Consider the following 14,377-nt stretch of genomic DNA (forward strand, 5'->3'; position numbering starts at 1 on the left):
CTCGATGCTCGATATTTGAGTTCCCCAGGAAACTCATACAGCAGTGAGTTTGTGCATGCAAGCTGACCTTTCTTTCTTTATATAAGGAAAAAACAATCTTTTATGAAAGTCGAGTTGAAGATAAGATCAGCATGGTGGGCTGGTAATTACATAAAGTAATGTTCAGTCATTAGATAAAATGTACAGTTGATCCTATGGCTTACATGTGGGGGAGGAATATAATCTGGCTTCGCTGGTATAAAAGGAAGATGCAACTTTTTCATACATCAGTTTCGGGAACATACATCCAAGCATCAAGGACAGCTCACCTTTAAACGCCATCCTGCAGTTTCTCAGCTGTCTGATCTGTTCTTGTTGAATAAGGGAGGTAATATATTTTTTAAATTTTTGTTGCTGTTAAAGAGGAATTGTTACGTTTTTAACATTCTCTTTCCTTTCTTTCCAAAAGTTTTCTTCTTCCATTCTGTCTAACTTTTTACTTGAAAATTAACTTAAAAGGTTGTGTTGGGATTAAAACATCAGTGCTTGGGGTTAAACTAGCTTTGTGAATAAGAGAAAATGAGGTTCTAGAATTGTAAGGCAGCTAAATGGTGGCATTTTGTGATTTCTGATAGGGTCCCTTAATGCTTCATCAATAACCTTGTGTTTCTCTCCTGGTCAATGGTATTGCGGCCAAATACCAAATGTTACACAATCTGTGATACTAACGCATGTTTTAGAGTCTTTAAATTGCCAGTCATGATTAAATACATTAAAGGAAGGAAAAAAAAATGTGAGTCAAGATTTCTCAGTCTTTAGCAGATTGCTAACAGGTTACTGTGTACAAGACAGCAGGCTGCAAGTGAAGTGCTAGCACTTGTAGTCCATTGCTGTGACACAGCCATACCTCATGGCCAAGCATCCCAGAAAGAGATTAACACGGTGTGCAAGGTGTTTAACTGCTGTTGGATATGACAGCCCCACCACCAACCTGTGGAAAAGTATAGAGGAATGTCCCAAATTTATGCTGAAAATATTTGGTTATTTCATACAATCAACACAAAGGCTGCCTATCGAATAAAACTTGCTGGCACATCTGATTTGGTGGGACTTCACAAAATCCCACATGTACCTGAACAGAAAACCTGTTGCAAATACAGATGGTCGCCTGTCTTTATGATAGTAGCTGACAATATGTTAACTGATTTACAGAAAAAGACAAGACATTGTAAATAGTGAGGTGAGACTTCTAACTGCTGGGGAAGACTTAAGATTACCATCTTTCTAAAGAGCTGCTGAAGTTCATGCATTATGTCATGTTCCAATATCTTAAGAAAGAGAGAGCAAAGTAAAAGCTTCTGTTTATTTGATGGTGAGATGAAATGAGTAGCGTAGACACTAACTGGGTTAGTAGCATGGGCATAATCAAATAACTAAGTAAGACCACCAGACAAAATGGCTGTTGAATTGGAAGGGTAGGGAAGATCGCACCTGGGTTTTACTGACAGGTATCTTTGGTGGTTTTGGTATAAGCCTGGTAGTTTGACTCAATAGAGGTAGTGCAAAAGTGCAATTTCAATTCCCTTTTTGGTAGATGTAATTTAAACATGTTCCCTCTGGGATTGCCTCAAACACTTATAATGTACCAAATCTTAGCGTTATACATTCTTAGAAAAATTAGGATGGAGAATGCTGCCATGCCTTCAGCAAAGAGCATGAAATCACAGAATAATCAATCAAGGATTGAGGTGTTATTCCTGTGAGCGGCATGTTATTGGAGCTGCTGAAGCATCCATGCTATCAAATGGCTCAGGATGATGTGGAAATGGGACGTCTGGAAAAAGCTGACTGTCTTCTCCTGCTGAAGCATGAGGCCCTCCAGCCGTCCCCTCGCATTCTGGGGAACATCCCCTTGGATGGAACAGGGCTCAATGTTAAACTGGGGGAATGTGTCCTAGTGCAGGCAAGTCTGCCAGCAGTCACATACCCATCCATGGGACTGCAAAGAGCATATACAGTAAATAACCTTAAAAAACCCTTTATTTGCTGGAGGGCGGGATCCAGCCAATTTGTTCAGTGCAACTCCATAGATGTATATGGGCTCAGCTCACAATTGCTGCCAATGTTTTTTCTCCCTGTTCATTATTGGCTGCTTTTAACTCTTTTATCCTGTTTCTTGCCAGCAGGGCCTGACTCGCTGGGCACGTGGGAGGGAGGAGGCAAAGTTACTTGTACCCAACAGCAAACCCTTGCCGTCCATTAATTGCAACCTCTTTGGCCTCTTGGTCACCCCTTTGGGAGTTGAAGTTGATCCAGCTGTTTCCAGGGTTGGACTAGATGATCTCCAGAGGTCCCTTCCAACCCCTACCATTCTGTGATTCATTTAGATTAGCTGGATTTCAGATCAGTCTTTTACCTCTATCTTTTACTGTCTCAATTAGAAAGAGACTTGTTTCCACTTTTGAGCCTTCATTTGTTGCATCAGAGAGCATTGCTTATCTGCCTTGCTCATAAACTTTGTTTCTTTCCACTTTGCTAACCCCAGTCAAGCAAGGGCCATGTTCTTGTCACCCTGCCTTTGGTCTCAGCTTCATCTGCCCAGGCATGAACTTTCTCTGATTGCTGCAAGGATGGAGCTCTCTTTGGTTTTGTTTCCTGGTATAAAAAATGCCTTGCAGGGCCTGTGCTCTGCTGCCATCTGAACTGCTACCTTTGATGACTGCATTGTACGTCTGTTTAATCAACGAACCAAGATCCACTGACCTTTGCGCAGCAGCTACACGTCCCCATGTATCTCTGGGAATCTGTGCAGTGATGGAGCATCTCTCTGGTAATCAATACTCTCTTTGCACACATCCAGGTTCTCTTTCAGATAATGATACCAGGCAAGCGGCTTCACTCCTTGGACCACCTCAGGTTTGCTTCTCCCTCCAGGTGTGAGCAGGCATTATTTGAATGTTTGCATCATTGTGGCAGTCCTGGCAGGGATTCTGCTGGTTAGGTGCAAGGTCTGCAAAGAAATGCATTTCCATTATGTGAAAGCTATCTGCATTTAATAATACTTGATTTTCTACCATCTTTCCTGGTTAGGGTTGGCAGTGCATGGTATAGCATGCATAAATAATCTCTACAGCAAATCTCAAGATCAGTTTCTTGATGTTGGCATTATTGCCCTTCTTATTGCAACCTCATTTTTAGAAATATTTAGGGCCACCATTTGATCTGTCTCTGGAGAATATTTATATAGGAGCATTGACTGGTGTATTTGGAAGAAGAGAAGCTCTTAAGCAGTTAAAGATTGAATGCTTTTTTTATTATTTTTTGCTTGCTAAGCACAGTAACTTTCAGTATCTGAAATGTATATACCGGTGTTGTCAGCTTGGGGCGGTAGCCTACACATCAGTCACTGGCACATCATGCTCTTGTGTGACAGTTTCAATCTTTTAAAGTCAAGGGATCAGGGGGTCTATGCAGAAACTCTTCAGAAGATCCAGTTGCAAGAGTGGAGATGCATCAGGGCTGCAGTTCAGGCACAGCCCAAACAGGTTGTGTGTGAGTTCCAGGCATGGCCTCGGGATGAGGGGTGGGGGGCAGGTTAGAGCAGAGGTGGAGAGATCTGCATGATCAGATAATGTCTCAGAAGACAGGTAAATACTTTGGTGATTAGGAGCTGCCCTTGGGATGCTGCCTGGGGTGAAGCCAGTCAGGAACAACTTAGGGCCAGTAAACCAAACACCCTCTCTTTAGGGTGAAGGTGAGCAGTGCTCAGCCCAGAATCCCTCACAGGATAATCTGCAATGGCAGGGAAAGTCCCCCTGCTGAAATGTGCTCTGTGTCTCTGCAATAAAAAGACCCTGAAACTCAGTCCTCTGAGGTGAGCCTGTCCCCAGACAGCCAGTCACTGCACAGCCTGCCCCAGCTTGGGAGTTTAATATCTTAGCATCCTTTATGTGCCTCTTTTCTTCATGGACCCAATTACTTCACCATGGGACATAAGTAATTTCTGATCATTTCTAAAGGAAGGGCTCAGGTCTGTGCTTTGGAAGAAAATAATTTTTAGGAGGCAATTCTGTTTTCTGAGTGAGAGGCTGGGCCAAAACGGCCTTTGACTGAGCACAATGAAATTGTCAGTTCAATATGGAGGCTTAGTGCTTGAGGAGGAAGGTGACAGGCTTCATGCCTAAAATACTGTATTTTAATACTGACAAGAGCAGAAGTGAGGTTCAGTGTTTTGTTGTATGTGTTCATAGCTCAGATGAATGCAAGATTTTTAACAGTAGTATTAGTTGACCAGTTGTTTATAACAGGAAGATCTGATAAATTGTGTGGCATCTTTAGCCTAACTCAGATCCTGCCTGACTTTCCAGTAAGGGAGGTCCTTCCAGACCATGCCACAGGCACATAGGAGTTCTCTGGGTCATAAGAAACATCAGTTTCATATGAGCAGCTTTTTGTCTCTGACCAGGCTGGTACAAAATGCTTCAGAATGATTTTAAAGTTTCTGTGGTAATTACCACAAAAAATATCCTGCTGATCTGCATGTAGTCCTTACTTAGTACATCTGATGTTTGCATGGAGGGAACTGAGGTTTTCTGTGTCCAGTCCCCCTCCCATGCTATGAAATTTTATTGTGAATAATAATGAAAAAAAGTAAATTAATTAAAAAAAATCAAGCAGAGAATTTGGGATTATATTTATAGACTTGTGATTTATATATTCTGCATCTTTAATGTTACGGTTCCCTCAGTTATTCATATCAGAGAGACGTGTTACCCTGTGGTATAGATTTGATCTGGATCAAATATAACCACACAATTGCATTTCTGTTGAACTGCCCAGAGAACATGTGATATGCTATTTATGGCCACTTCATCTTGTGTGCTAGCTGTAGAAGGGCAAGATGTGCAGTGCCACATGTAGCCTTCTTGCATAAAACTAATCTATTGAAAAGATTTTTAAAAGTTTGAGCCAACCAGGGTTTGTTTCTACCAAACCAGATTTTTGTTACTGAGAACCCAAAAGCCAAGTTGCTGCATCAGTAAAACAAAACCTAAAAGAAATCTTGGTCCAGAAGGTTGCAGCGATGCTGAACTCCCTGGGATTCCCCTGATCCTGTGGGATGTAGGTGGTCCTGGGGCTGTTTTAAGCCCTCCTGAGCTTGCTTTCCCCACCATGTCTCCCCGCCCCATCTCCCTGTCTTGTAAATACCTCCAGGGATGGTGACTCCACCACTTCCCTGGGCAGCCTGTTCCAGTGATTGATAACCCTTTCAGTGAAGATATTTTTCCTAATAACCAATCTAAACCTCCCCTGGCGCAACTTGAGGCCATTTTAGTATGTGGACAAATAATCTGACTCTTGGTTCAGGAAATTATGTCCTGTTGTGAATTTATTTTTCCTGAAATTAGGCTTTCCATGTCCCAGATTCTGCAGATTCTTTTGTCTTCTCCATAAGCATTTTCTGGATTTATCCAGTGTACCATAAATATTAGACAGTTACAACACTTGAAGTTTTAAGTGGCTTACGTTAATCAGAAAAAATTTGTTAAGGCCAGAAAGAAAGGCCATTTTTGTTATTGTGATGAAGTCAATTTTCTGAGCCTGTAAAATGCACATCAATGCACTGCATTTTCAGTTTCCAATCCTGGTTCTAAATTGTCTCTGTTACTTGCACTGAATGCTGTATCAGTGCATAGCTTAGATACTGGTACTGTACCCAGTGTGAAACAGTTCTTTAAAAATATGTGTATTTGTATTTCCAGGCAGATCATGGATTGCTACGGGAAGTATGCAGCTGTCACTTTGACCATTTTGTCTGTATTTCTGCATCTTCTTCATACTTTCCCAGATGGAGAGTTTCTCATGCAGGGTAAGCTGCTTTCAGCATTCAGAAATAGGGCAATGGTTTGCAAAGAGTATTAATTAAACTTTCATATTGTATAAATGTGGTCATAAATCTTATCATTCTGTTGCATTTATTGACACTGAGATATGAAGGTATAATAAATGAAGATAATTTTGCTATGAGTATACTTCCTTTTCTTCTCTAGACTTGATTTCTCCAGATCAAAAGTATTCCAGATGATCATGTCCTCATGTTGACATGGGTGACCTTAACCTTTGAAACATTATGAATAGAAAAATTTTGGTTTCTTGTACTCCTGAGATCTAAATGGCAATGTAACATCAGGAACAGCAGAACCATAGCTTCTTCTCATAATATACAGAAAATTTTTCCTCTGTAGATCCCAGAATATGGGATGTTGGTGGTGTAGCATTCTAGGAAAGAGGCATATTAGGAAGATTTTAGGGGTCTTTTGGAGGTTGGTTGTTTTTTTTTATTCAACCTCAAACTGAATATAGACAAATGCAAGCTACAAAAATCTGGGCATCTGTAAAACTCTTTATAACAGAGTCTTGCCTGAAAACAGACAATGTCTAAGAAGCTCTACAAAACCTGCTGATGCTATTTAACTGTCTGTAGCTACTAGGAAGTTTTCTAGGGACCGCCCATGGGGTAGACATACAAAAATCCCTCTATGGCTGTCAACAAAATTAAGTTAGAGAACCAGAAAAGATACAATAATGCTTGTGCTTTAGAAAGCCACCCTCGAGTTTTACAGACAGTGTGTGCTGCAGAGCTGCAGAGCTGAAGGACCCTAAAGAGGGGAACTTTGGTGTCTGTGCTTTTCTCTTCTGCAGATGTCAAGCAGGAGAAAGCAGCCAGTGCTTCCTCTTACCAAGCACACTTTCCCTTTCTTTTTGAAAATGAAAATACAGCTGGAGACCAAGCAAGAGTCTTTTCCTTATGCTTTTATGGCAGGTTGTCCAGAGTGCAAGCTAGGGGAGAACAGATTCTTCTCCAAGCCAGGAGCACCCATTTATCAGTGCACTGGATGCTGTTTCTCCCGGGCCTATCCCACTCCGATGAGGTCCAAGAAGACCATGCTTGTCCCAAAGAACATTACATCGGAAGCAACGTGCTGCGTAGCAAAGGCTTTTACCAAGGTGAGGGTGTGAATGAGACCCATTTAAGCTTGTTTTAGGATGCAATGTTTAGTTGAACCAGTGATTATAAAAGAATATGTTTTTGCTGGGGGATGTTGGAAAGATATTTGAGGGAAACACCCTTGGCATTTATATCCTTTGCGCTTGGTTCATTCTTTTTTCTAAAGAGGAAATTGAAGTGTCAACCAGTACTGAGCCTGATATGCAGCAGGGATGTGGAAATTGATGCAGTGTCACTGACTTCAGTGAAACTACTTTCACTCACGGCATCCAAAGTTCTAGTGGTGGACTTTGTGTCCCCTTGTTTTTAACTCCCCTGGAACTGCACCCTCCCCCTGAATGCTGTGCAGTGTGTACTTGATTTTAATTAGCCATTTTCTTTGCATCTTTCCTGCATAGGCAGAAGTTCTCTAGGAAGATGGCTGGTCAATACTTTCAATTGCATATATGGGAATGAGGGACCAAAACCATCTGTGCTTGTTAGATTAATTCAGGTTGTGATTACTTTTAATAGTATAACCAAGAGAGGCCTGTAAATGTGTGCAACTACTTTGAGCATTTAACACTCTCATCTGGAAGGTTCTCTGAAAGAGAGAGTCTGCTAAAGCGAATTATTTTGGGAGTGATTCAGATTCAGGTGAAGAAACCTTAAATGTGATGTAAGAAATTATGAGCTAGTTGAAACAAGCTAAGGTGTCTATCCTGCAGTGATCTGAATCAAGCCCACTGAGTGTGTTGACTAGAGGCTAAGTTCAGTTACCCACTCACAGATTTGGTGCCATTTGAGATACCCTGGAGTACTCAGGACATCTGCATATGGCTGACAGATGTATAAAAGACTTTCTGGAGTGGCAGCTGGAGGCTTGGTGGGATCCCCTCTGACATCTCAAGTGGCAATCAATAGCTCTCTGTGCGCAGCTGAACTGAGTGCTGAGTCTGTGATGAGAGCCCAGATACCTGACATACCTATAGACACCAGCAGAACCCATCCTGGCTCTTCATCTGAGTAGAGCATAGATCTTTTTCTAGATCACCAGCATTATACTTGCCCTAAGGCAGCAACTAGAATTTAGTTGAGATTTAAAATAAAGACGACTCATCGTTTTTGTGGTCTGTTTTTATAATCCCATGTGATATATTTTAAAGACGCTTCCTGATTTTTTTATAAATTGGTTACTTGATACTGTCTGAAAATTAGACACAATAAGAAGTGCCAAAGTAAGGACACCAAACTATGTGACTATGCATGTCACTACTGAAAACCTCTTTACAGCTCTGAAAGCCACTGATGATGCAGCTTCACAGGTTGGCGTTCAGAGGCCGTTCTAGTACATGTACCCCCAGAAGCCTGGGTACCTTATAGTTAATAAAAAGGCTTCAGACTTTTACTTGAGAATGCTGTTTGTACTGTGTAGCTAATCCTAATTATTTTTATATGTGTGTGTTTTCTTTTTTTTAAGATTGCCCTTAAGGACAATGTGAAGATAGAGAACCATACAGATTGTCACTGCAGTACCTGCTACTATCATAAATCCTAAAGCCTGTCCCTTTATTAATGATCAAGGACAACGGTGAATGGAATATTTGTTTTTCAGCTTTTATAGCACCACTGTTTAAAATCCTGTGTTTTCTAGTCAAGACACTGGGTGGACCTTGGGATAAGATGGATGGCTGGTTTATTTCCTCTTTGCTTCTTCATGCATCTAAGTTTAATTATTTCCATTAGAGATAAAATACAGCACTTGCATGACAACCGAAGGCTTGATCTATTTTTAAAATAAACTGTCAGTTAAATCATCAATGTTTCTTGAGGAAAAATGATGATTTAATAGCTTACAACAAAAAAGTGATTCTGCTGCAGTTAATTTCTAGATACTTTTTTTTTTCTGTGGGAGAGGGAGGGAAGAAGGAAGGGAGGGATGGGAAACTGGACAGAAAAAGAAGCAATAATTTCCCCTTATTCATATTAGTGATTAGATTTTTTTGAAGACTCAACATTTTGTTTCTCCTTTTTCACTTCCATTTTTTTTACCTTGTGGGCAGAGAGTTTAGCAGTGTATCATCTATGTGGGATGCTCTGTCTTCCTGTGCCATCTTTTATTTTTCTTTGAACTTAATCTTCTCCCATATAGATAGATGGATGCACAGTGAGACATTATGAAGAATTGTACTGTTTCATGTAGCAGTGGTGGAATAAAGGAGTGGTACAACAGTATTAACTGTTTAAGGTATGCCTAAGCAGCATGGTATAGGGCTTTAGTAATTCCCAAATCCAATGTTCTGGACTCAGATATACAAATAGGAAAGGTAGGAAATACGTATTCAGAATACATGACCTTAAAATAATAAACTGGTATTTCAGATATAGCACTTGTTCAGTTGTAGAGGGTTGGATTGGGTTCTCTGGAGAAGTGCTTGCAGATCTGAAGCCTGCCCATGGGAACTGAAGTGCGTTAATTCCCCTGCTCTTCATCCGAATATCTGGGGTGAGAACATCAACCTGGTTATGGTTGCTGGCTGCAAGGGTTTAAATGTGCTGTCTCAAAAAGCCTCAGATATTTTTGTGGGGGATTTTGCTGAAGCAGATGCTGTAAACAGGTGGCAGTAAGAGCTTCTCATGGGGACAGGGAAGGCTGCCTGGGATCAGGCTGTAAAGGTGGCTGGTGTGTCCTGGGGCATGGCCATGGCTGGTGTCTGCTGCAGTGCCAAATGACTCAAGTGGTTTAGACAGACCTCCAGGGCTAAGCTGTGACGGGGCACTTGAGCAGCCCCAAAACAGCGAGATCTAATGATGGTTTAAATCCACCATTCTGTCTACTGGAGTGCAAATCCAGTTCTGTCTTCTAAGAATATAGTCATAAGGCTTTGAAGAGAAAAAAAGATTTCTCATAGATAGGGGAGATGAGGTTCTTAAAGAAGCATTATTCAGCACATGTCCAGTACATGTTATTAGCCTGATCTCTATGTCTTCACCACCAGCAGCGCTCCTCACCCTCTCTAGATTCTGTCTCTCACCCTTGGGATCCACGAATCTGGTCACAGTCCCATGTGAATCAGCTGCACCGTGCAGCTGCTAGGAGATGTTTTGCCTGACTTGCTCTTGAAAAAAACTTCCAATTGTTATTTCAGAATCTTCCAAGGATACTGATCTTTTTGCTTCACTATTCTTACTATGCTGAAAAATTTCAGTCTTCTGGAAAGATTTTCCCTAATATTTCTATGTCTATGTCTATTTCCCCTAATATATCTATATCTCATTTGCTTCGACATTATTTTTGGCCAAAGGGGAAGTATTCCAGTAGAGTGGTCTTTAGGATGAATTTAATAACATCAGGTTTTCACAGTGAGAAGTCTAATTTCTCATTCCAGATCATCACTTAAGACATTACGAGAATACACAACAAGCAGCCGCTATAGCTGACTCACAATTCCAAGCTGTTGTACAATTTTATTAAACATGATTGATGTGGGTACTTTTGCAGGAGAGCCAGGTCCCGCCTGGGATTTCTGGGCAAAGAGAGAGGAGTGATCTGAAGCTGCAAGCTGATTACTTTTGGGAATGATATTGAATTTTCTCATAACTTTGACAGGACTGAAAGGGAGAGCAGGGAAACACATTCTCTGAGGTACACTTGCAGCAGGGAGGTGCCTTTTCGCCCTGCCAGACTTCTTGGATGACCTCTTACTCAAGTGGGCTTCTCTGCTACTATCAAGTACTTGCTTGTCTATCCATGCCTTTGCAGCCCACGGTAGGGGGTTGGTGACATGCTAAACTTCTTTTTGCATCTTCTGAATCAACTCCTGTATTTTGCACTGTAAAACCATAGAAATACTGAAAACCTGTTGGTGTAGGTTTCAGAGTGAAACCCATGCTTTAAAGGAGTTATGGGCTGCTGTAGCCCTGTGTCATTCTAGGATGCCTGATCTCTTTTTCGTTCTTGTACTCTTGCTTGTACGAAGCCATTTAGTCATGAACTTCTCAACTCACGGATCCCTTTCCCCTCTAAGGCGACCTCAGGCATCAAGAGCTCGCCAAGTATGTATTGGGAAGGTAGGCGGAATGCGGGACCACCACCTCATTAAATTACCCGGCTCAAACTCTTCTGTTTAGAAGAAATAACAAGGAAAGTGATAAAATAAACACGCAGATACACAAACCTAACAGCAGGCGGTGAGGGAGACAATAAGAAAGACCAGGCATCTTCCGGCACTGATCGATGGGCCATTAGCGGTGACCCTTGGGCACTGGGGAGGAGGGGGCAGCCTGAGCTCTAACCGGTGGGCAGGCGGAGCAAGGCTGCCCTCAGTGCAGTGGGGTGTTTGAGTGTTTGAGGGAGGTACGGGGAAGGGCTGTGCAAATCTCGTGATGGGATACCAGAAGGGGCTTGTGGGACCGTGCAAAACTTGTTATGGAACGTTCAGAGGAAGGGCCAAAGGTGGAGAAAGGTGGTGGTGGGGATCAGGGTGGACTGGGGAGGAGCAAGCGTGGGAAAACAGAGGAGAGGGGTATTAAAGGGGCCGGTCATCTGTGCAAGCTGCCAGTCAACATGCTGGTCTGACTGAGCCCTCTGCTTGATCACTGCAGTCTGACCTATCTTCTTATTAAATCCTTTACTTAACTTTTTATTTTCGGTGTAATCTCAGTTTCTATCCTATGTGTGAGTGCTAGCAACTGGAGAAGAGACCCACAGGTCTTGGTGCCAGCAACTAGAGAGATCAATGTGCAAGAGAGGTGTGGGTGGTCCATAGGCTTGTGGGTCTAGGTGCCAGCAACTGGAGGGACCAGGGTGTATGTTCATGGGGGATCGGTCTAAATACAGCACCTGTAAATACCTGAGTGTGTTTATTTTTCCCCGCTGAATTTAATCCTCTGTGCACATGTATGTGTAATTTGCTACAAACTTCAAGCTGGACTAGTTGGTCCACTGGGACATTGGTGAGCAGGAAGAAGCCTGCATCTGGAAGGACTCGAGGTCAGAGCCTCTGCTGGGTAAGGGGACTCAGGGTCTCAGTATGGGTGGGCTGAGAAGCTGTGTTAATACTCAAGTGATCTGTGATTGTGGAGGTGCTTACGAGACAAGTGTGTGGTGCGCACCTCTGCTTACAAGCAAACTTCAAGCTGAACTGGCTGGTAAGTAGGAGGAGACCTGCTTACTGGATAAGGGAGCCTGGGCATGGGCACTAGAGGAGATTACTGGCTGGGCTGATATTTAAGGATCTGTGAATGTGACTTGCTTGTGAATCTAGAAAATGAGGGTACGTATGTTTTCACAGGAGACTTCAATCCTGATCAGCCAAAGAAGAGGAACAGGACTGGGCTTGCAAGTGAGGGTTCACAGAGTCACAGTATGGTAGGGGTTGGAAGGGACCTCTGGAGATCATTTAGTCCAACTCCTCTGCTAAAGCAGGTTCACCTAGAGCAGGTTGCACAGGGGGGTTGGTTTTTAAATGAGTGCAGCTAAAGGCAGGGGTCTCTCAGGTAGTGTGTCTGGCTGCCTTGATGCCCATTGTGTGTCCGTGTATGTGTGTGCCTGTCTGGGACAAATGCTTTGCTGCTGGCTGAACCTGCACACAGGGACAGGAGCTGTGGCCCTTGGTCTGGGATGGAGAGACCTCCTGAGCCCCTGTGTGCCCCCAGCTGGGCTGCAGTGGTCAGCAAGGAGGGATCCCTGGGTCCTGGAGTCCACAGGATTCAGCAGACAACCTTTATATCTTAACATTTATTATACAAATACAGTTTTTTACACTGTAGCTGTTAGAATTGGGTCAGAATTTAATTGTTCACCTTTGAAGATGAATGTAAAAACCAAGGCCATAGTCAGAAAAGTGGTGATGCTGGTAGGTCAGTGAGTACATACACAATCAGGGCTAGGAAAAGCAATGCTACATGTCGTTAGGAAGTTAATACTGTTGATCCTAATAGAGAATAAATAGGATATGAATGGGAATATATGCTGGAAAACAATCTAGATTTATATCCATAGGGATTAAATACCAGATTTCCAGAAGGAATGGAAAACGGAAAAAAAAAGTACAATATCGTTTCCTTATAATAGAAAATGGACGTGATAGAAGCTAGATCAGCCTCACATATTTGAGAGGGCACGGAGAGACAATGTCAAAAAATCAGAAGAGAGTCTAATCTCTTGTTTACAGAGATAGTCAATGTGCATTTTCAATATTTTAGGAACAGAGTATTTGTGCCTGGAGTTAAAATGAAGTCCTTGTCAGTGTGGTTTATAAGTAGTAATAAATCAGTCAGGCTGATACTGCGGATTAAAAATGCTGAAGATCAAGCAAGCTGAAGATAAAAATGATACGTTTTTACTGTCACAGTGACCTATATAAACTTACATCAGCATAGTCTTAATAACAAATTCATTCTGTGAGCAGAGGGACTAATGAAGCTTGATTTCCTGACGATCTGTGCCCTGCCTCACTGAAACCCCGTTTTGCCATGTCCTCAGCAAACCCCTCTTCCTCCTCCTGGGCAGCCCCATTGGGTGCCCTCCTGAGCTGCTGCAGAGCCATCAGACAGAGTTGGAGTCGTGCCACTGTTTGTCCAGCCAGTGTGTTTTCTTAGGGCTGCTACTGACTTCTTTTAATCAGACTCCAATTTTTATATTTTGCCATTAGCTGGTGTTGATTTTCACAAAACTGGTATGACCTTCCAAGGGCTGAGGTCATTATCCATTACCTGAAAATGCTTAAAACCAACCAAAGGGTTAAACAGTTGCTGAGGAGCACTGTGAGACAGCTGTGTGAACAGCCAGCCAGCATGAGTGCCTCACTGCTGCAAGATGCCAGGCTGAAAGTCCCTGGGATGGTTCAGAGGTGGTGTGATTTCCAGTCCACAGCTGGTGAAAGCAGGAGAGGTGTCTTCTTGGTCGAAGGATAAAGCTTTCGAGCTGTAGGGATTTTAATGAACTGAAATTTCAGACCAGAGTTCTTACTCTTAGCAAGTCTGAGAAGCTGTAAGTGAGCAATAACCTTCCTTTTCTCTTGCTGTCACCCTACCTGAACAATAATTTTAAATAATGGTGAGGGGGAAAGGGAAGGTTATCCCAGGACTTGTGTTGGATAATTACAGGTTATAGGTCTCCCCTTTACAGCTGGGTGAAAGCCCCTTACTAACTTGACTCACCTAAATATATTAATATATAGCAGGAGCCTCTTGCAGCGGAGGGAAGGCTGTTTGACTGTGTCAAATACGATTGCCATGAAAAAAGAAAGGTTTGAAGATGACATCAGGAAACATGTAAACACATTTGGCGATGGAATAAAACTAACAATTAATCACTTCATTAGTGTCTGGAGGATTTCCCTATTTAAGGGGTTTCCCTGTTGCTCCGCAGTTTCCCATGTCTCTCGCATATGTTAAGCCAGCACT

General features: G+C 42.5%; 1 protein-coding gene across 1 annotated transcript; it reads left to right on the forward strand.

Annotated features, from left to right (window-relative positions):
- Positions 1-268: 268 nt before the first annotated feature.
- On the forward strand, positions 269-8,852 carry CGA (glycoprotein hormones, alpha polypeptide). Its single transcript, XM_010187702.1, has 4 exons — positions 269-367; positions 5,742-5,848; positions 6,803-6,987; positions 8,448-8,852. Exons 2-4 carry the CDS (start codon positions 5,749-5,751, stop codon positions 8,523-8,525), a joined length of 363 nt encoding a protein of 120 aa, XP_010186004.1. The 5' UTR covers positions 269-367; positions 5,742-5,748; the 3' UTR covers positions 8,526-8,852.
- Positions 8,853-14,377: the final 5,525 nt, after the last annotated feature.

This window comes from Mesitornis unicolor, unplaced genomic scaffold, assembly GCF_000695765.1.
Source record: "Mesitornis unicolor isolate BGI_N332 unplaced genomic scaffold, ASM69576v1 scaffold4087, whole genome shotgun sequence".
NCBI classification, from domain to species: Eukaryota; Metazoa; Chordata; class Aves; order Mesitornithiformes; family Mesitornithidae; genus Mesitornis; species Mesitornis unicolor.